At 45.4% G+C, this 22,582-nt stretch overlaps 3 protein-coding genes across 6 annotated transcripts in view; 2 read left to right on the forward strand and 1 right to left on the reverse strand.

Annotated features, from left to right (window-relative positions):
* LOC146181821 (uncharacterized) overlaps positions 1 to 13,850 on the forward strand; it is a 64,606-nt gene extending 50,756 nt beyond the window's left edge. For all 4 annotated transcript variants that reach the window (XM_084576823.1, XM_084576821.1, XM_084576822.1 and 1 more), the window contains 5 exons: positions 393 to 1,767; positions 3,789 to 3,941; positions 5,121 to 5,249; positions 7,581 to 7,847; positions 8,352 to 13,850. In XM_084576823.1, coding sequence (XP_084432949.1) covers positions 393 to 1,767; positions 3,789 to 3,941; positions 5,121 to 5,249; positions 7,581 to 7,847; positions 8,352 to 8,522 — 2,095 coding nt within the window. In that variant the 3' untranslated portion in view covers positions 8,523 to 13,850. The remainder of the gene's footprint in view (positions 1 to 392; positions 1,768 to 3,788; positions 3,942 to 5,120; positions 5,250 to 7,580; positions 7,848 to 8,351) is intronic.
* A 1,438-nt stretch (positions 13,851 to 15,288) lies between these two features.
* On the reverse strand, positions 15,289 to 15,963 carry mRpS21 (mitochondrial ribosomal protein S21). The gene is made up of 2 exons (XM_084576825.1): positions 15,739 to 15,963; positions 15,289 to 15,563 (listed from the first exon to the last, which is right to left on the reverse strand). The coding sequence occupies exons 1-2, from the start codon at positions 15,816 to 15,818 to the stop codon at positions 15,380 to 15,382; spliced, it is 264 nt and encodes an 87-aa protein (XP_084432951.1). The 5' UTR covers positions 15,819 to 15,963; the 3' UTR covers positions 15,289 to 15,379.
* A 624-nt stretch (positions 15,964 to 16,587) lies between these two features.
* The window catches only part of LOC146181823 (dihydropyrimidinase-related protein 2-like), an 87,167-nt gene continuing 81,172 nt past the window's right edge, over positions 16,588 to 22,582 (forward strand). The window contains exons 1-2 of the mRNA XM_084576827.1: positions 16,588 to 16,953; positions 17,837 to 17,907. Coding sequence (XP_084432953.1) covers positions 16,827 to 16,953; positions 17,837 to 17,907 — 198 coding nt within the window. The 5' untranslated portion in view covers positions 16,588 to 16,826. The remainder of the gene's footprint in view (positions 16,954 to 17,836; positions 17,908 to 22,582) is intronic.

Here is a 22,582-nt window from a genome sequence, read left to right on the forward strand (position 1 = left end):
TTTTCTGCATTGCAAAATTTCTGTTTTTCAAAAAAAATTTTTTTCTAAGCATGTCTTGGCCTGTAGCATGCCTGTAGGAAAGCAGTGAATGTTGAACTAGCCTTCTACCACATTGGTTTAGGCTATATGAATGAATAAATAGTAGACAACAGAATCTTTAAGGTATAACTGAAATTCTGTGAAAGTAATTAAATTATCCAAAGTGCTCTACAAGGTTTGTGTGAGTTACCAAGAAACGAAAAAACTAGCAAGCCAGTAAGTACCCCCTTAATTATTTCTGTACATGACCTTATTGGTATCCTTAATTTGACTTTGCTTTGTTGTCTTGTGCAGTCTTCATTCCTGACAGGCTTGTCGCACATTGTCATGGTGGCATTTTTTGTTTTTTTCAGGAAGGGGAAATTGGATGACAGTCAACCTGCGCGTTTGAGCAAGCAGAGTCAGAAAGAAACATCTGGCGTCAAGACAGGCAGTGGATTCGGAGATTTCGAAGCGTCTGTCAAAAACAATAACAACAATGACGGTGACCGGGCGCCCCTATCCGACGACTCCGTCTCCCAAGATCCGGAAAGTTTGCTGGACTCGCTTTCCTTCGAGGGCGGCGGCGAGGCGTCGACACCGTGGGCGGCGAACGACACCGTTTCCCTTCTCGCCAATTTCAGCATTGGTTCTCTGTGCGAGCGAAACCGTCGCACGGAGGAGCTCATCTCTTCTCGTGCCGACAGCCAGGGTGAAGAGACGGACGACTTCTCCCTGGGCGGTGGCATGGTTTCCGACTCTGCGCTGCTGCGGCTTCGTAATTCCCACTCTCGACAACTCTCTGCAGACAGTGAGGCGTCAGACCTAAGCATCTTTGAGCGGGCACAGGCACCGCTTGAGGTTCCTTGCGAGGCATTTGAGACGATTGACAAGTTGGAGACCGTCCTCCACGACACGAAGCAAGAACTGCTCGACCTTGACGCCGATTTGGTTAGCCTCCGCGTGTTCCGGAAGCTTCCGGCAAACTACGACATTGTGCTGGAAGATGTAAACAAGAAAAACATAGACGGACTGGCCCGTCGTAGCAGCATTCGGGAGTCTCGTGATGCTAATGCGGACAGCGGCAGTGACTTTGGGAACTCGCTGGAGTCGGACAGCGAGAGGCTAGCGAAAGAGTCGTCGGGGCCTAGCTTGGAGTGGGACTCTCTACCGCTGTCGAGGCAGTTCAGCGAACAGCAGCATGAGTCGGATTCCACGGACTTTGGTGGGTTCAGTGAGTTCTCGGAGAGCGAAGACGGGGGCGAGCCTCGGAGTGTGCTCGGAGTCGTGCGTCGACACAGCAGCGGCAACATCCACAACGTGGGGATGGGGACGCTTCGAGAACAGATTCAACGTATCCTCTACGAGGAATCTGAATCGTGGAAGCGCCACTTGGTGCGGAGTCAGACGCTGCCGGTAGACCAGAGCCTGCCAGAGTCTGACCGCCCCCTGGTGCCCAGGACACGAGAGCCGATTTTAGTGAACAAGATAGCAGCGGTCCCGGAGGAGAACACGCCGAGCCCAAGCAGTGCGTCGGAGTTTGCGTCGTCGTTTGCAGCGAGCAGTGACAGAGATACTTCTATGGACACCAACGGAAATGATCTGAGGGATGTGCTTAAGGACGACACTGTGTCGGAATTCGAATCTTCTGAATCGCCTACCTGCATTGAAGATAAGGTGATGCTGGCAGATTACATTTTGGGGCTCCGCCGCCAACGGAGGCATCAGTCGGGAGACGGAATGGGAAAGGTGAGTTCGCTTTGAAGGTTCTTTATGCGCTCGCTCAACAGCATCTGTAGTGAGTGCTTTTTTTGCTTAATAATTGGTTTTAGTGTTAAAAATTATGCTGCCATTTCACACTCACAGATTTATTCACAGGGATAGGAGGTTCGATTTGCAGAACTGTCGCTAGATTGGCGTTGAAATATTATTGATATTGTCGACGCTCTTTTGGCATTGGGAAGTATAGCTTGCATTGTGAACCTTGCAGTTGTCTCTGGTAGGTTCATGCTGCTGAGTAATGGTTGTGTCGGTGTACCTGGCCAATGGTTGCACTCAGCCTCCATGTATGGACATGGCTTTTGGACCTGTTGCTTGATTACACCCTAAAACAGTCTTTGCAGTGCCCCTAATTGTGCAAGATTTAATTAATACCAGTGGGGACACTGGAAACTGTGAGGGCAGAGCGATGTCTGAGGCTTGCAGTCTTGCAAAGATTTTGCAGTGTTTATGCTAGCAGCCATGTCCTTTGTTGTGACGTTGGTAAAAATGTCAAGCCGAAAGGAGTACTATTAACGAGCTAGTGCTTCGAGCGTGACAGCGTTGCCACAGTGCTCACACCCCTCTATGGGAAAAATTGCATTACTGCGGTCTTTCTGAAAGCAGTAGTAATAACAGTTAGCGAGGCAGTATTTTCAGATTCATTGGACGCTCAGTGTCTGTTCCGACAGCGACGATGTACTCTTGGTTTTGTAGTTGTGAGGTTGTCCAGGAATGAAAGCGAGTGACAGGCGTGTGGCCAACTTTTTGTAAAGCTCCGTCCCGCTTGAGGGAACAAGGATGTGCGGGACTATGGGCTGGGATGTCTTTATGGAGTTCTCTCCTCCTGTTTCTGAGGTGCGGTTGTGACAGTACGCGCCATTTTCCAAGTGAAGGGAGTGTTGCCTAATGTTGAATTGTAAGGGCCGCGATAGTTTCACTGGAGATACCAGGTCTGTCAAAAGTCCCCAGGTAGTTGTTTGAGCCTTGTAGTGGGACGTTTAGGATAATCCAGAGGCTGATAATGACTGGAAAATGGAGGGTGGGCTGACGTCGGCGGGAAGGCTTGCATGATGATGTGCTGCCCAAATCAGCTGCGAGCGGTCACATAGACCACTTTTTAAAAATTACTTGCAAATTATTGGCTCCACGTAAATCTTTTAGATATGACTCTACTACTCACAAAGACCACCTTTGAATTGCCTGCGTTAAAATTTTACCCCAATTAGTATTTCGGGGGCCAGTACTAACCCTGTACATTTGAAGTATGTGTCATGTTTCAAGAAAAAAATGCGTTTTTATGAACGTGTTATGCTTCCTTTGCAGTACTGTGCATTCTTTGTTCTTAATTAACAGAATACAGTAAAAATTCTTTATTTTGACCATCAGTAATCTGCAAATTCACATAATTCTGTGTCAGTTAGAATGTGTCAGCCACTCATGCAGTTTGTGACACTGCTTTATGCATTTTTTATTTATTTATTTATTTTTTTTATTTTGGGGTGGTCGTCATCCCAATATCTGACGACCGCGCATACTTTTCTCTCTTTCTTCCTCGGTGAGTACACTGCACCGCTGCTTTTGACGACGCTTCACCATAGAATCTATGCGGCAAAACATCCTCAAAACACGATGGGGCCCTTTGTCAAGATGCTGGTACTACGTCGCCCTGCAAAAATGGCCACGCAGGCTTTAAGGTTTCTGGAGCAGTCAATTAGCATTTTTGGCAGTGCGTGCAGAACAGGGCACTTGATGAAACCGCTATAAATTGTTATGGTAATTAGGTAGGTTTGATTTTGAACGGCTGCTGTTAGTGTGGAAAGGCGATTCCACTCTGTTGTTACGCATGGCGGAAATGATAAAGAAGGCTTCTTCATATGCTGTACTTACTACAGTTATACTGATTACTGTAACGTTAATAATTTACCATGCTTTACTTCATGATAAAGTGTTAGTGTATTTTATTACGCTACGATTTCAAACTGCAGTTTGGCTCGTTCTTTGTCTTTCAGAGCCTTGCAGCGGTTCTGTCGGGACTGGAGGTGAGGTCCCTGCGGAGGACCAAGGGTGACGGGTACGCTGCCATCAGAGCGGCTGGCTTCCAGATTCTGGCATCTGGAGGGTCCATCCTTGCTGCGCACAGGGGTGCCAATGGCATTTACCAGGTGTGCATTGCTTTGGGCAAGCCCACTTTCTTTATTACTAGCACCAGAAACACTAGACCAGCACCGTGTCTTCGGTAAGCGTGACACATTTTTTCCAAGTCTAGTTTCATGCTGGGTGTTCAACTCTGTACTGGGCTCGATTTTAGCAGGACGCTGTCTCCGCCTAGTCTTGGCACTTTGGCGTGACACGCTAATTTTAGGAACTTGCGGCACGTGCAGCAAATGCAAAACTGTTCAGTGTAAACCATGGAGGACTAGTGGATGCGCTGTGTCGTGTCCTTGCTCTTCTCTTTCATTTTGTACGTACAAATGGCGCACTGAATTTTCGTGGAAATGCCAGAACTGTCTGGAATTATTTTTCGCCTAACAAGATATGCGACTGCTTGTCCATAACGCTCCTTACTGTCTTGATTTAATCGAGCATCGCTGAGGTTGAAAAAAATGTAAAGTTTCTTAGTATTTCTTATTCTTACGCTGACATCGATTACGGTGAATACACAACTTAAAACTCCAATAGTTTTTGTTTCACTGCTTCAGTTTTCGTCAACTTTTTTTTTTTTCACTCAAACGATGCGCCCATGAATTGTTTTCAGCATTGCTCAAGGTGTATGCGCCTTTCTACACATTAAATGGTCTGTATTGTAATCATGGTCCTGTCCTGGGCTGCATCCATTTACAAAACTTTCTGCTACTATCTGCTGTGCTTGCCCTACCTTGGAATCCAGTCTGTCCCCCTTAGCGGCCATCGATCATCCTGCCTTCGCACTGCATGTCCTGCCAACTCCACTTGCTTCTCGATTTCGATCGGAATGTCATCAACTTATATTTGTTGCCTGACCGACTCTGCGCGCTTCCTGTCTCCTTATGTTACATAGTCTGTAGCATAGCTCTCTGCGTTGTCCTCAATTTGATATTTTGTAATATGTGCATACTTTTCTGTTCTTGCATGGTTTATGCATCATATCCCCCCCTTCCTGCTATAATGCTATCAATTGCGTACGCAGGTATTCAATTGAGAAAAGAAAGAAGCCAAAAACATTTTAGCCACACATACTCACATACATGATCTCTGGCTAGATGTCCCGAGTGGCGTGATGAACCGCAGTTAGTGTTCACTAAAAGCAGCCTTATATGGGCCTTAGCAAAAAGTGGTTCATCAATGTCATGCCCCCTACGCAGCGGTTCCATGACTTGGTAGCGTCCCCGGGAGCCAAGCCGTGGCTCGAAGGGTGGGCGTTCCATTGCAGTCTTCGGGGTGTCCACACTTTGCAAGGCTTCTGGGAGTGCCTCTCCTTGCTCCAGGATCTGGTAAGTGAACAGGGAGGCTGCAATCTCACTTGAACTGTCGTCACTGTCTCTTAACGTGACGGAGCATCTGATGACTGGAAATGGGTACTATTTAAGGCTAGTTACAAACATGAGATTTTGCACCTGTTAGTGGCCTCTGTACTTGTGCGCTTGCATCAGTGAAGTGTCGTGAAGTAGCACACAAACCCCAGCTATTTTACGTTTTTAATAAAATTAGAAGGTTGTCAGCCTCCTCTGTGGCTTATTTGTTTGTTTTGGAAAATAACTTGTTTATTGCTAAGAACTTCAGAGTTGAGGAAATTTCGCATTCGGTCACTTCATCCAAGAGGCCATTGAAAGTGATGTCGAGGTTATTGTGGACTCTGTGATCGCTAACTGGAAGTGGACAGGGTGTGGTGTAGCCTCGGAGATTAGTTTATGAAAAAAAAATTAATTGGCTGATCGTCACATGCTGCTTGTGAAAAAAATAAGTGGTACCGCTACCTGCATTTAATTTTTTTAGCCTTTTTCTCATTAAGACTGCGACAATAAACTGGGTAAGCCAGTTTCAATATGTGATTGTTTCTCTAAGGAGGGACACTGCTTACATCAGTTATTTTTTTTCCCTTGCATTTGCGTGAAACTTTTTATCATTTCATTGTAAGTAAAATTTTAACTATCTTTCACAAAATTTCACTCTTGTATCTGGAGAACATTTTCTCTGCGATGTATTTCTGCCTTGATTTTTGTGAAAAAGCTGGCAAAGTTTACAAAATATGTCAGAAGGTTGGTTAAGCCGCATTTCTGTAGCTGTGCTACTGCAAGTCAAGAGTCTTATATGTATTTATTTTTTATTTTTTTTGAGAGCACAAATTTTCAGTTCTGAATTTTTTTAATGTAGTTCTCACAGACATGCCAACAAGTTGAAGGTATTTTCTTAAAAGAAATTTATAAATTGGCAAAATAAAAAAAAATGATGTCTTGACCTGCAGTCTGGTCGTAGGAGTGCAACAAAGCAAACGGAGTTGAAATAGATACAACAATTCTGAAGAAATCTTCTCCACAAGGTGGGACAGAGAACAATGCAGTTTGTACAAGCATTTCCCCAATATATAGAGCCACTCTAAGTTATAGCACAATTTTTTTAGTGTGGATATCAGCATTATTACTCCTGTATAGTCTATAATCGAATTTTTTTTCTCACCTGTATAATATTAGGCTTCAACAGTTGCGCGATGGCTGCGATGTCAAAGTTATTTGCGTCACGTTAAGTATGCGAAAACTGCGATATGTTCGCTCCATCATTATAATTCACTGTAAAGCCAACCTGCTTCGAGGAATTTCAACAAGTGAAGAAGTAGCAATTATATCATTTTTTAATTTTTCATCCTGCACATGAACTAGGCTCCACTTTAACGTCATAGCCATCGCCGAGCTGCTGAAACTGAAAGTGAAGCAGGTGAGGAGGGAAATTCAATTAAAATTTATTTAGCAGTCGTTGGCAAAAGGCACGTGGTGATCCATGCACAATAATGTCTTGCATGGCATTACCAAGGTGGAAAATAGAACCAAAAATTGGTGTCTACACTCCTTCAAGTGGGAGGTATTTGAGGCAAAACAAGTGCCATCAGTTTATTTTCGCTGTGTCCTTGAAGCTTTGAGCACTCATATGGATGGTAAAAAGGCTAGTTGGGAAAATATTTTTACAAGCGATAGCAAATGGCTTCTGACAGGGTGTGTGCGTTATAAAAGTTGAGCTAGGTGAATAAACCCGACTTATAGTGAACTGTAGTGTCTCCTATCTTTGGTAGTCAGTGGAACTCTCAGTGTATTTATAGTAACAGTAGGCCCATTTGTTACTGTGCATCATATGTGTGACCTTCCATAGTGGCATGTTGCCTTTGCTTTGTTTTGGTCTTCAGTGTTTGCTGATATAACATTGTGTGTACAGTGTTATACAAGTGATTTGTCACCTCCTGTCAAAGCTTTCCTTACTATAACAAGTGTACTATCTATAGCTGACCAGAGTGGTGCATTTGCTGCTCTCTCATTAACTATATTGTTATGCGATGACGACAACGAAGTGTTTCCTTCTCTTGCCTCGCCGAAGGGACAAGGTGATGACAAAGAAGTGGGACTGGCTTCGTGTTGCTGCTCCCTGCTATGCAAGTTGAGGCTGTTGTAAATATACTGTAAATACATCGAGTTTCCACGTAACAATATCATTGGTAATAAAGCAGTTGCTAGCCATAAGTAGTGGCAGAATTTCTTGCTTAGTTAATAGCTTTCTAGAACCTAAAATCCGGTGGCATAGCTTGAAGTGTTGCATTACTTGTCTCTGTTTTCTTTCAGGAGGACCAGCTAAGGCTGACGGCCACCCCAGAGGCGCTGCTTGCGAAGAAGCTCAACGCTGACCCCTTGACTGATGCAAAGTTTGTTGAGGCGATCAAAATCATCATGCTGAAGTCTGCCCTGGAGCTGTTTGCGAAACAGAAGGATAGCGATGCTCCATGTCCCCTGTTTGCTACGGTCCTCTTCTCACAGGTTACCGCAACATCTCCAGAGGAGTACCTGGTCCACCACCTCAGTCAGCTCGGCAGGGATCGAGCCGTCCCAGAGGTAACTATCGTTTTGAGATGTTTTCCTGGTGGCTTCGGAGCCTGGACGTTGAATACCATTGATACCTGTTGTCACAGATGGTTCACAGCAGAGAAGGAAGTGCAGCCAAGCTAACCTGCCTAGCCACTGCATGTGGCTACTGCCTACAATTCCGAGGTCTCAGGATTGAAATGCAGAAGACATCCAAGTGTTATTCAATGCCAGTGCACATGAGAGACTCTTGTATGGTTTGAGTCATCCGGAGTCATCTGCTACGTTGCCACTTCCACTTATAGCTAATGTGTCTCTTTGGGCTGTTAAACCTCACGCTTGAAAACTAGGTGCGTCCCCCCTCCCCCCCCCCCCCCTTCCCTAACGTTTAGCAAGTGCTTTTTCATACGCGCACGTCTGTATCTTGACAAACGACTTAACACTTTGTCATGCAGGTTGTCCGTTTTGCGAGTGAGTGCGGTTAGGTTAGCTGCATTTTGAAGCACCGTTCTGACATAGTTTTCGTTTGTGCAGCCCGAGCTTTACCTCTTGGGCTATGCTTTGGAGACCACCCTGACCGTCGTGCGGCCAAGTCGCTTGGGAAGCGAGGACATCGTGAACCGTTATCCAGAGTGGCAGGTTGGCAGTTGGCCCGAGGCGGTGCTGCTGGAACACGAGGGACACTTCTGGACGTGCGCCACGTGACTGCCCGCAGGTGTTCAGTAGTGCCGTGCGAACTTTGTGGTGGACTCGTGAGCTAACCGAACCGGGCTGAGTGTCTGACTGGAGTGAAATGTATTAGCAGAAGTTGGAGCAAAAGTCTGGTGACCGTGCTTCCTTCCATGCACTGTGCGGATGCAGTGCCAGCACTTTGTTGCGCTCGGGGCACCGCTCGCAGCTTGTTCAATGGGTGTGCTCGGACCGGCCCTGAAACAGTCTCCCTGCTCGAGCATTGCGTTCCATTTTAGTTGTAAATTAGAAAAGGAATGTGCTTGCAAATTTGGAACGCCAGCCCTGGACGGCTGAATTAGTCTTTCTGTATTTTTTCCTTTTTTTTTTGCTCATTACACAGTTTACTGTTCATTTATTGTTTTATGCATCTATGTGTACAGACCATTTTAGTTTCTTTTAGAGCATCTGCAGCTGTCACTCAGTTCACTCTTGGAGAGGGCAGAAAAGTCTGGGAGACATTTACGAAATTTACGGGCAAAGCCCGTAAATACGGGCTTTGCCCATGCGGGTGTGTCAGCCACAAGTTGGCATGGGTGTACGACTAATTCGCAAATTGCAGAACCGTCTGCAAGCATCGGAGATGTCAATGCAGCCAAGTGCAGCAGTGAGAAAATTTCTGTATTCTAGCATCTTTCACTATTTATGTGCTGGTTGTGCACAAAATGGTCTCCGTGGTCCACCTTGCCGAATCAGGTCTGCAGAGCGTTGCCTTGTGTCATAGTCATGCTGCCTAAAGAGGGGTGCTATACAGCGGGCTCCAAGGATATGGAAAGCACCACTTGCTAGTTCCTTTTGGGGTTGCACGATCTACCACGCATGAACACCACTGGGAATGCACTCCCAACTTTGCGCCAGTCCTGATGAGTTCCGCAAATTGCACTGACAGAGAAGTAAGGGGGCTTGTTCGGAGTGGGGCCCAGTCCTGAATCACCCAGCATGCACTTTGGCATTTTTTTATTGCTTCCCTTTCTACTGTGTTCTGTTACCTCAAGCAATAACTGACCGAACTTTATCATAATGTGCATCTCATTGCCTTCGCGAGCTGTGCTGTTTGAAAACCTGAAAGAATAAGGGCCAGCACAGCCAGCTCCCCCTTCTGAGATAATACAATGGTTCCTATTCTATAGAGCAAGATAAGCTTCCTGGCATGGTATTCCCAGTTTGGGGCCTACCTCACGGAATGCACTTTTGGGGAGGGGATGCACACCTTCGGTTTTGGTAAGATAACACGGCTAGGTGATGCCAAAGATAACTGCAAGTGCATGAGACACTATATGACCCTGCGCTTATAGCTTGTTCTCGTGGGCTAGCACAGTGTGAGCTTCTTTCTCACTTCTGGGCCAATGTATAAGTATACCTTCTTTAGTCTATTCTGTTTTAATTTATCTTTGTGATCAGCTCAAGTAATGCCGCACCGTTGTCTTGATTTTGTGACAAGGGGACACATTGTGTTGCTTGGCTTTACCTGGGCGAGTCGCAACCGAAAAAGTAATTGTATTATACCACCCCTGCTGCATCTACTCTTTCCGCTGTCTAGAATGTGTGTGACCTTGCTCTCAGCCTGTTCCTTTTATGGTTTGCACTTTTATGTTCAACAGGCGTACTTGGCAGTTCATATACTTTGGCTGTCCGACGCAAGGGCGTGCAGCAGCTTTATGCAAGCACAGTTGCTCTGTTCATGGATGTCCCCATTCACTGCTAAAGTTACTGCCATTTAGTCAACCATTTGAGAGAATGTGTTGAACACCCGAGATGCTAGCACGCTCTTAGTAGTAGATCTGTTTTTGCCAGTTGTGGCAAGCTGTTATGCACGTTGCCTTGGTGTAGTACAAAGCACTTGTTTTTATTTTCTAAGTTGTGCACTACTTGTGATGGAGTATTTGATCAATGTTGTTGGTGTGCCAGCAAGAGGCATTGCTGGTCACTGGAATTGCTTCTAAATTCAGTTTATACCACCTCTGGTTGCCACCAATGATATTTCATTCTCTGCCTCGAACACTACATTGTAAATAGCACTGGAGTAAATGGCAATGACAACGAGACACGGAGACAACTCGCAAAATGGCGACGACTATGGAGGTAAAAAAGACAAGCATAACCGATGATGATGATTTACCCGAACATGCTATAGCCGCCTGGTAGTGCGTGCACACAACGAGGCCAGCTAGGTTCAGTAGCGCTCTAAAGATGGCGCTTGTACTACTAGCGGCCTACTCTTGCGGTGGTAAAATTGGTGGTGCGATGATTATGCGAGGAAAAAAAAAATTCCAATTTTTGACGCCCAACGTTGGGGGTGCGAGCATTACGAGAGTAAATACGGTAAGGGAATCTAAATCTTTGCACCTTTCTTGCTGTACATCCGTCTTGTAAACGTTCCTCATTGGAAACAGGACTTTTATACTAGTAAGAGTAAACCTTTAATTGGCTAAACAAATGTCATAAAGCCCTATGGGTTCACCTTTGCAAGAATTGGCAAGAAAAATGGCTGGATCTTTTCCTTGTCTAGTGGAACGCCAACAACATTGCAGTTGTAGCAGTCATAGCTAATGTGCAGCTTAGGCGCTCGTGGTTATTCCTCCCGGAATCTGCTCATGTTTCATACATGTGCTACTGTGTGTAGGTATTGATGCATGATGTTGTCTTGAGAAAGGGTTGTCAGCGTGCTGCTAGCAAAGCAGCATCAAATCCATTCAGCTGACTAGCAATAATTGCACGTTTTTTCCGGCAGCGCAGAACTTTTGTTGTGAAATCCGTTTCTGTCGAGTGTCTCTCAGCATCTTAATATTGTAACACTGACTGTTCTTCCACATGCAATAGCACCACCACTACCAGCAATCTTAAATCATGCCATTTGCGGAACTTTCTACCAACTGCTCATTACAAGAAAAAAAAGAATGACTCAGAGATTAGAGCTGCATTAGTGTGCATGCCAATGCCACTGGTTACAGCTAGCGTGTGCTTTGTAGCTTCCCAATACCAGTCTCGAGACACAACTGAGACCGAAAGCAAGGTTTTACAATTGGTATGGTTGGAGAATGCTGACTGCCACTCTAACAATACCATAGCAGGGAAGGACAAGGCTGATGTTTGGCCGCAGTTGGCAAACAACTCCTGTGTCACGGCACTTTTCTTGCCGAAAAAAGTTGGTTGTGTTCCAAAAGCCCAATAACCATGGTTGTTCAACACACTTTCGCACAAAAAGCAATGGGCACTTCCACACAGTGTACAAGTGGCACAGGCAAACTTTGGTGAGCTTGGCAACGGCGCCAAATCGAAGCTTGGCTGAATGACCGCTATGGGTGGTAAGGCAGTTCTTTTAGAAAGTCAATAATTTAATATAACAGACAAGATGACTGATGGTACCAGTTATATTAAGCTTCCTACAAAGCTCTATACTCCGTTTCATACATCAAGTGCAACACTGTCAAAACTAGAGCTCTTGTTTGCGCTCCTCTCATTCGTGATGAAGAATAGTGCCTGCTCTTGACGAGAGAAAATAATAGTTGCTTTGTCTGCAAGCTTAATACATCTTACAGTTGCTATCAACTCCATGAAAAGCACCTTTTTTTTAGGGAGGAGAGATCGGATTCCGTGAATTTGTATGTTTTGTTTGTCGTTTTCGTTCGTGTCGCGTTTTCGCAGCCCCGCAACCCTGCCAGCGGTGCCCTCCGCGCTGCGCAACGCAGTGACCTTGACTTCCTCTTCGGGGCGGATTTTTTAGATAAAAACTGCACTGCGAAGATGTACAGGCATGTGAAGCAAGTTATTGCAAACATGTATGCTCGGAATAGAGCCCGTTTCTGCAGAAACCACTCGGCCAAGAAACGAGCGCGTACTGATACGGCTCCTTTTGGACTACTTGCGTAGCTTTCGCTGCTTTGCACCTGATGTATAAAACGGATTGATGTAAGAAAGATCTATAGCTAGAAATCTCTTACATTCGGAAACAGTGTCTCGGTGTAGTCATTCTTAAAGCTGCACAATTTTTTTTTTGTATATGTGTACATTACTGAATCTCCGAGGCCTCGTTCAAATTGAAGGAGGCCAAGCAGTGGCTTCATTGTTGCATGCAAGCTACCTTGAAAATACACATTGCTTGCTCTCATGTAGTGGCTTAAGTAAATCAGTGTTACAAGTACCTCTAAGGAAAGTAAGACGTGCTTAACATTCCTGTTGCAATGCACTTTGCATGCCCTCTTGCAACATTCCGCCTTGCAAACGAACAGAGTTGACCGGTAATGGCAACCTTTTATTCCAGTGTGATCAAACCTGTGCTCAGCTGCTGTATGTTATGCATCACATTTCCTTCACTTTGTGACGTTGCCCTGTTTGTCGTCTCTACCTAGCATCAAAATGTTCCATGCACTGTTTCTGTCGTGTACAGCATTCATTGAAATTACACAGGCCACTTTACGCCCTGCTGGAGCAGTTTCTAGGGCATCCTACAGCGCAGCACACCCTGAAAACTCCCAGCTTCGCTGACGGAGTAAAATGTTTGCTATGGCCTGTGCACTTTTGACTGCAGCTCTGTACTATAAACAAAAAAATATATGCCAAAGGTATTTGTTGAATGAGGAATGGCTGAATGTCGGGTCTGGCCTATGCTGGTTTCGAAACCCAACGTGACTTGTTTGTATATAAGGTATAGTGGTTTAAGCATAACACTTATAAAACATGCTCTGTCTGACCGGCTGATAGTTCTGTAGTACTTGATGCTGGCAAGCCACGGTTGCATTATGAAGGCCAGATTGCCAGAAATTGGCACTTGACCCGTGTATGCTACGTACAGGAGTAGCGAGAAAGCATTATTTTTGATGAGGCGCTGTCAGATGTCTATGTGCGTCACCCTGTCAAGCATGTGCACCACTAACAATGTGAAGAGACCTATAATAGGATGTGAGAAAGCCTTTGCACTAGGTAAACACTCATGTTGCTCCCTACCGGGTGCTGTATAGGTAACAGGCTGTACATGGGAATACGGGCAAACAAACGAGTTAAGTGTGGGCGCATGTATTAGGAATGGCATGTTGTGCTGCCTTGTTCGTTGCTGGGCTGCCGACGTGATGTTCGAAGACAAGAACATGATTGAAGGGCATTGCAGAGTGTATGTACTCATTTTAATGGTATCCCTCAGCCCTGTTGTTTGCCAGTAGGTCCTGCCTGTATGCCTTGGGTGAACTGGTGCACATCTGTAACAGGGCAGCAAGTGTAGTTTATCCCACATGTGCTATTGTGTGAAAAGTGCCTTTAGATGTGAAATACAAAGCAAAATGTAAATATATAAAAAGTTTATCAAACTCGTGTCTGTGTCCCTCGTGTTACTTTCTTGGGCAGGTTTCAAGTAGTGTATTAGCACGGTAATTTAGTGTATTGTTGGGGGGAATTTGGCACTGCAATCTGCAGGAACTACCAGGACAAAATCTGACTGGAAAGTGATGGCCAGTCAATATGGCTTCAAATTTGTGCATGGCTCTAAACAGCCTTGCAAAGATACATTGTCTTCGATGAATGGCTGAATGCCATTTAGATGAAGCTGCAAAACTGACTAGAGTGACTGGCTTGTGCACCAAATGAGCGATGCCTGTGCTTTGCAGCTAATTCCCATAGGAGAATTAGATTTACTCATGTGGTGGTGCTAGTGAGAGCTAAGACAATTTTTTTTTTTAATTAAACAGAAGCCCACACAAGTGAAGCAAGCCCCATGAACTATATCGTTCGGCCTTGTGTGCAATGTCGGAGAGTGTTCCGTTCTATATGTTACTGAAATCTACGGTTTATGAAGGCTTAATGTTAGCTGTGCAAGCTTTGGCTGCCAAAAAAATTGACAGCAAAATGCTAGACGAGTATAACTTAGGTTCATGATGTGGCAGTTTCAACAACCAAGTAAATAAAAAACGAGCGTAATGAATTATCTCTACATGGCCATATGATTGCAAAAACCTTGCTCCTGTCCACACCTGGATGTTGGATGTGAACAATATTTTTCACTCCAGCCAGGTGTTAATTTTTTTTTTCTTTTTATAACCACTGAGCTATGCCACGGTGGCTGTTCATTTGCTTTCCTGACTAATTTTATCTGACTATGGAACGACAATGTCTGTAAGCTGGAATTTGCTAATCAATGTTTTGCTGCTACAATTTCATGGTAGCTCCTGCTTCTATAGCAAACACAGTTCCTATGAACGTTGCTGTCAAATAAAAATAGTTCAGGCCCCGTATCGAGGACCACTGCAAGGTTAGAGCAGTTGTACTAACATGGGTAATGTTATTGGGGAAACTCCCACAGTCGAAAATGAACCACATGGCACAATACTCTCCTCTGCCAGTATAGATGATTTTGCGATAAAATATCGTTTACCTCTCTTCTCTGCAGCTTAAGCATAAAAAAACTTTTCGATGCGGGCTAAGGTAACGACTGCAAATTACGGAAAACTATTCCGTTACTACTGGCAGCAAAAGGAATAGTGCCCGCATTGGACACGCCTTGACACAGAGGACTGAACGGGCTATTTTTTCGCGTGGATGTGCTCAAACGTTATTTAACACAGCGCAGGCAAAACCTACCGCAAAGCTTACTTGTAGAGACAAATGAATAAAAAAAATACATATTTGATCACAACCATTATCTTCACCGACATGACAGAAAGAGAAAGATGTGCTAAACCTCACGCGCGAAGGCGCTGAAGCTCTCGCGAGCCGGCACGAGGGCTACGGCTGCCAGGAATCGAAGCCGCTTGGAGACTGCACGGACCTTTTTTATCTACAAGTCGGGCATCTCCGCAGGTAAGAGCGCCCGTCTATTCAGACATCTTCGAAACGCGGACAAGGGTTCAGTCATTTCCTAGCCAAGGATCAACCCTGTTCTTGCGCAGCGTGAACTGAATACGGCGAGCCATGTCTTCGTCGTAGATGGCCTTGCATATTTCGTAGTTTATTCGCCGTCTTGTCTTCGTCGGTTTCTCGTAGTACCGCGTGAGTCTGTAGCGGTCGAAGATGCCTTCCATGCCCAGGATCCTACGATAGGGAAAGAACGATGAGCAGAGAAAGGCCTAACATCGTGCAGGCGTATTGAACTTTTATCACAGAGAACATAAGCAGTGCCATGAAGTGCCTAAAAATCGTCACCGCTGAGAAAATACCGCAGCTTTTCGATCTTTTCAGGAAAAGCAGACGAACTGTGCATGCTCACCGGTTTAGTACTCGCAAGGCTGCCTCAACTTGGTTGTCCTGAACAAGAACAGTACGGGCTATGAAAAGTCTGTGACGCATACTTGCTGTAACTTTGCGAACAGTAGTTTCAGCACTTTAACCAGACTGCACAAGGCCAATTCCAGTTACACACGTTAAAACGCATGCACTACAGAACCTGCAATTGTCTGCAAGCCGCCATGATGACTTTATGGTTTGGATTGACTTGGATTGATCTCGACTTACTGAACTTTTTTTTTTTCCGGGATGATGTTTGTGCCGATCGCTCCTATGTTATGCTATGTGAAACAAGCATTTTGCCGCAGTTAGCAGACGACTGGCGCGCGGAACGCGAAGGTTGTGGTGCACTCGGTTTGCGTAATGCAAGGACGCCCGCGTCACACTCACTGGGTACTCCTAGTACCCTTTCCCCGAATGCAAAAATACGCACGCTGCATTTCATCGGGCAACAGCTGTACGTTTCACTTTCGACTTCCAAGCTTGCGTCAATAAAATCGCCTACCGTTAGAACAAAAGGGCGCTCGGTGTCGCCAAAGCCAACATCCTCTCGCCTACAGGGCAGGATGCGGGAGGATGTGCTCAAACAACGAGGATGTCAATCAACACTGGAACGCGCCAGTGCCCGTACCACGGTTACGCAAGACGGCATCCTCGGCTTCGTCGTTCGCGTGCCTAGCGGGCGTCACGAAGCGAAATGCAGAGGACGCGCAAATAAAGGCCGGAAAGGAGAGAGGGGAGCGTCTAGCCTGCCTGGAACCGTCCTATTGATCCTTCCCTGGCAGCTGGCGTGTGACGAGCGCGCATGCGCTAGCACGAGAGAAAGAAAGGGGTGGGAGTTCGCCTTCACCACCGGGCAAGCTCGCCTCGTGGTACAGCTGCCCGGGGGTCCTCCCCTTTGAATGAAGTGTGCACGTTGTTGCCGCATTCGGACTTCCGTGCCTGCGTGCGTACTGCCAACAAGTTGAAAGCGGCAAAATTTAAGAGGAGATACCTTGTCGACAGTTCTAACGGGAGTGCCCTTCGTTGTCGTTAGAACTGGCTACACCTTTTAATTGTCCTTGCCCCGTCATGTCCCTCAGCTGGCGTTCTCCGATCTTTACGAAGGTCCCGGACAAGGACGACCCGAAGAGGTCACCGCGACCAATGTTCTGCGACACCAGTACTCCACAGAAGAGGAGGTCCCTGGACTCTTCAGGTGCATATCAATTTTGTAGAAGCGATTTTTCTTAGGCTCGCTGTGGACGAAACCTGTATATGCTTGGTCGGGCGAGAGGTTAATCTAAAAATGTTACCATATCTAATAAGAAAGCATATTATTCGCTTTGAAAATAAAAGTAATTTCACTGGAAAATATTCTTTTATTTTTTTTTTAACAAAAAAACAACAACAACAACAAAAGGCCGTGTCGAGCCGCGCAATATAATTGATCTGTGCGTATTCAGCGCCGAAGCAAATATAGGTCACTCGAGCGAGCCACGGTGTTCGCCTGAGTGAGCCTATTGTTTTTAACATTTGTGCGGTTTTTGAAGATCTTTGGTGTGTTGTTTCCTCTACGGTCAAGGGTCATTTGCTTCAATATTAGGGGCGCGTTTCAACACACTGATCAGTTCTACCTGTATGCCTGTTCAAAGTCTACAACCAGAGCTGAGACTTTAAACAAAGAAGTTTCGTAACTATTTGCTTCTTCGTTAAGAATCCATGGCGGTCAGAAATTAGCTAAATAAACTGCAAACACGTCCACTCAGTTTTATATCTCATGAGGCAAGCTATACACGCTCCTTATTAAAATAGTAACTGAGTTGATTGTCGCGGTCAAAAAAAAAAAAAAAAAAGCGCGTGTTAAGATTTTTATGTTTAAGTGGTACTTGTGTTACGCTGGCTAAAAATCGTGCGCGCGTTCAAAGGCGTAGGTCATGTGATCCGTGTCGTCTCGCATCTTCTCGCCGGAAACGAGACTGGCGTGGAGTGCTGCCGCGGATACCGCGGAGCTTGATTTTCCTCAAGACGAAACAACCCTCGTTTTTGGTTTTTGGTTATTTACGCAGTCATTCTCTTCTTTCTTTTTTCTCCGTGCATAGGCAATGAAGAGGTCTGGAGCCGGACCGAGTCTAACGTGGTATCTGCTAGACCGTTTCCAGGACAGTCCGAGGTAAGTCGAGTACTATGCTTATCCCTAACACACGTACAAAACCACATGCAAGTACGGCACGGACAATACGTATGCTTCCTTCGCGAGGTGCGTGACGTCACGAAGTCAAGCCGTTTCGAAAGAAACAAGGGCGCGCAACGGAGCAACGAGGAACGCTTTCGTCTTCACAGCCGAAAGTTCACGATCTCGGTCACGGTTTCCATCCGAACTCACGCCGAGCGAATACTTGAAACGGAGGCGGATTTCCCGGTTCCTGTCTTATATATTTTCTTGCTGTTATGAACTTCTCCATGCTCTCCTGATATTGTGTACTCGTGTTCGTGTATTGCAGAGAGCGCATGCATAACGGAAGTCATTTTACCGCGCGGCGGGTTCCAGACGAGTTCGTACTATGTATCACATGGTCCTTGCACGACCGCAGTGAAGTTTGTACCCGATTTTACGAAATACCTTGTTCTGTATTCCTCGATATAACGAATACAGTTCTGATTACAAAGTATGAGTCTCTGTTTAATCTTTTCGTGATTAATCGATGTATTTTTTTTTAACAAAACGCTGTCGACAAGTCATTTTACGTAATTATTTTAATTTGCGCATACGCTCGCACAAATATAATGGAGGTTCTTAGGCAGGAAGCCGGTAAGCTTTAGCACTTTGCAGATATATGAAGCAGTCTCCGGTACATTGTGTAATCCGATGCTTCAGCCATGACCTCGCCGCCATCTTATGGCCTGCGTGTACAGTTTTACTTCATCGTAAGAATGGTGGAGGTTTAACCTTACTTATGCCTGGTTATAACGAAAGGAAGCACCTATACCATGGTGGCTCAGTGGTTAAGACACTCGGCGCTACTGAACCTGAATTCGAACCCGACCGGTTCGAATCCGCTGCGCTCCGATGGTTTCCTTTTAATATGTAAGCAGTATACACGCAGGGCTAAAACGACTCAAAAACGATATAAGCCCCATATTCTGAACTTGCGGGGCCTTGGCACGGAGAGTAGAGTTTCCGCCCTAAAATATCCTTATCCCCACTCAGAGGAGGTGACGAATACTACCATCGCCATGTATTGGAGAAATTCTCGTTTTGCTTACACCTTTCTCCCTTCCCTTACGGCGTGGTTCAGGTGTCCGCAGAAACAAGCGTGAGAAGCGTGAAACAAGCCTTTCCTTTGCTGTGAACCAATTATTGTTATTATCATCATCATCATCATACGCGTGGCGTCAGGAGAGACAAAAAGAGCATTCTCATTCATTATCTAGGAGGCCCATTCGTGGTATAGTGACGCACTTTATTATCTCTATGCGCGCGTGCGCGCTGTGTTCTATAACGCGGAGCGAGTGCGCGCCGCCGTTTTATGTAACATCACCTGGCGAGGCGCACTATGGGCGTCACGAAGTCTACGAGACGCGTGCGTTCATAAGCAGATTCGCCGCCGTCGTACTGGGCCAAGAACACGCGTCACGAAGTAATGAGCCCATGCAGCACGCTCGTATTAAATTGCCTTAACGTTTATTATTATTATTTTTTTCTTTCTCGACTGCTTTATTCTCCCTGCTCGCTGTATACCGTAAAGTTTTCGGAGAGGGGTAGCACGGAACTGGTTTGAGTATGCAAGAGGGCTTGCGGGCTTGCCGTATGAGCGAAAAAGGCAGCCTACTGCTATCTTTTCTTCTTGCTCTTTCATTTTTATCTAATTCGCTCTGTATCTTCGTCGTGTCTGTTGTCATTGTCAGCATAGATGAAAACCATTAGCCAAACTACGTCTACGACGAGACAGGTGCATCTGCCATATCCGATGTCGGTTGTGTGTAACATCCCCGTAAATTCCCTAATCCTGTTCACCTATACCAGGTTTGCTGCGTCCGTGCCTTTAGGAATTCGAGTTGTTACACTCTGGAACTAGCGGTTATTTTTCCTTCGCATTAAATGCCCTGTCCATTTCTCATTTCTACTTGATTCCTACTAGCACGTCACCAACGCACGTTGGTTCCATAACCCACGGACGCCATATGGTATTGCTCAAGTAAAACACCCATAGACCGTGGATTGGCGCAGTGAGTCCGTAATTTTCGGATCGGGAAATTCTACTTTCACTCCTTTAGATGGAGGCGAAACGAAGTGGCGTCCACGTGCTGTGCGATGTAAATCCATGTTAAGAACTCCATGTGGTCGCTTTCCGGTGTCTTTCATCATTTGAGTCTCTTTGGGAAGTCAACCCCTACAAATCAAACCAAGCCACCTGTCTCGCTTCCTTCACGGCGCGGTACAGGTGTCCACAGAATAAAGCGTGGCAGATACTGCGGCTTTCCCTTCCTTTAGTTTTGGCGAAGATGAATTATCCAGGTTTCCGAATTCGCAAATTACGCACATCACTTCGCAACTAAATCTACTGTTTATGGGTGTACTGCTTGAGCTATACATTTCTTTATGGCTAATGATCATGTCCAGGACTAAAATTGTTTTGGCGCCTAAGGCAGGGGCACATATTATTCAGCAGTAGAACTATAACTATATATAGGTATGTCATCTTGCGTCTAGCCGCATTCTCCCCTGCATTGTAATGCGTACGCAACGCTCATTTTCTTGGTTATTCCGTCGTTCATGAATAGCTGTCTACCCAATGAAGTATAAAGGAAGTTTCACGTAACTTGAGCCAAATGTTCGCTGTCCTGTGGTGCAGATTTGATCATCTTTGCTAATCCACCTAAGTAGTTAATTAGCCAAGATTAATCGCCCAGATGTATTGGTTTTCCGCCCAAGCGCGTTTCACATAGATGTGGTTCGGATAGAGTTAATTCGAGTGTGTGTGTGTGTGTGTGTGTGTGTGTGTGTGTGTGTGTGTGTGTGTGTGTGTGTGTGTGTGTGTGTGTGTGTGTGTGTGTGTGTGTGTGTGTGTGTGTGTGTGTGTGTGTGTGTGTGTGTGTGTGTGTGTGTGTGTGTGTGTGTGTGTGTGTGTGTGTTGAAATTTTTCACATTTTCGGGTGTGTGTGTGTGTGTGTGTGGCAACGCACGTGCCGCAAGTGTGCCCCCCCCCCCCCCCCCCATGCACTTAAATAAACCCAGCGAACTACGAGAAAAAAAAAAGACATCTTTTTTGTGTTACATTGCTGTGTCGCGACCAACCATGTCCGGAGCAAGCGAAGCATGACGCTGACCGTGCAGAAGTGAGCGCCTGACGCGCTGTCAGCATCTACCTATAGCCGTATGTACTTTACGTCAGCACCTTCGTCCGGAAAAAGGGAAAGAGTGTGCTGCAGCCTCTGGCAACTGATAGGCAGGCCACCGAAAACCAATTGACGCAAAGCTCGTCACTCATTCGTCAAAAAAAAAAAAAGAAAAAAAAATGGAAGGGAAATTTACGAAGTCACGTAGTTCAGGCTAGAATCTGCTTCAGTTTTTTGTGTGCGACTTCACATTAACCCACTTTCAGAAGAAAATAACACCGCACGAACACATAGTACAAGAATTTTTGGCACTAAATGAAAAATGCAAAGATTATACAGAATTCTATACAGATGGTTCTAAGACAGCGCATTACACTGGAAGCGCTGTAAGTAAATGTGAGAAAGTAGTATGGTTGCCTGAGTGTTCATCGGTTTTCACAACTGAGTGTCATGCCATTTCTGTGGCTGTAGAAGAAATATTACAGGAAAGTATTGGAAACAGCATCATTTATACAGATTCTCTGAACGTAATCACAGCACTGCACCACAGGAATGCTACAGAACCAACAACCGGAGACATAATACATAACGTACTAGCTGCAGAAACACAGGGGCAGTCAATTAAGCTTTGCTGGTTACCTAGCCATGTTGGAATCAGCGGCAACCAGAAAGCTGACACATGTGCCGCAGCAGCCTGTAATGATGTAGTCAGCATGCCACATAGATATGTTATGAAGCTGATAAAGGGAAAACTGAGATCAAAATGACAGGTTTCATGGAACAATAAAATAAACAATCAATTACACTTTCTTAAACCAGTCATTGAAGAATGGGCATCGGGCAGTCACCAAAAACGTTTGCTGAAGTCATTTTATGTCGGCTTCGCATCGGGCACACGCACCTAACAGATGGCTTCATTCTTAAAAAAGAAGACAAACCTTTATGTGAAGGTTACGACAGAATTAAGACAGAAATATTTTGCACCGTTTTACACTGAACAGATCCCTTTTCATCCCAGATTGCTTTTGGGAGAAGATGCAGTTGTTGAAATTTTTCACATTTTCGGGTTCCTGAAAGAAGCAATGATCCTTAACAAGCTATAACAATTTAAAAATGGATTAATCACATCCAAAAAGTAAAGACAAACAACCTTGTTCTTGGCGCATGATAGCCTTAGTCACGTATGTGCCAAAAACTCCAACACACCAACACCAATAGTTATGACTCCACCTAAACGAGCGTAGTCAGTCACGTTAGCACAGTCAGCGCGCACGTTTAAAATGCGGTTGGGAGTTCTACAGTGAGGTAGCGCAAGGGCACAGACGCTTTTATTTTTATTTTTTGAAGGCGAAAGCCATATCTTGCTCATGAGATTATACTTCATGTTCTCAGAACGTGGCACAGACGTTGTCCGCATAAAGTTGTACCGGACGTTGTGTGACGTAATAGTGTCACTCGTTTGAGAGAGAGCAGTGTGTTCGAGTTCCAAAGTATGGTAAAGTGTCCCA

Source organism: Amblyomma maculatum, chromosome 8 (assembly GCF_055883805.1).
Source record: "Amblyomma maculatum isolate TAMU_Amacu chromosome 8, ASM5588380v1, whole genome shotgun sequence".
NCBI lineage: Eukaryota > Metazoa > Arthropoda > Arachnida > Ixodida > Ixodidae > Amblyomma > Amblyomma maculatum.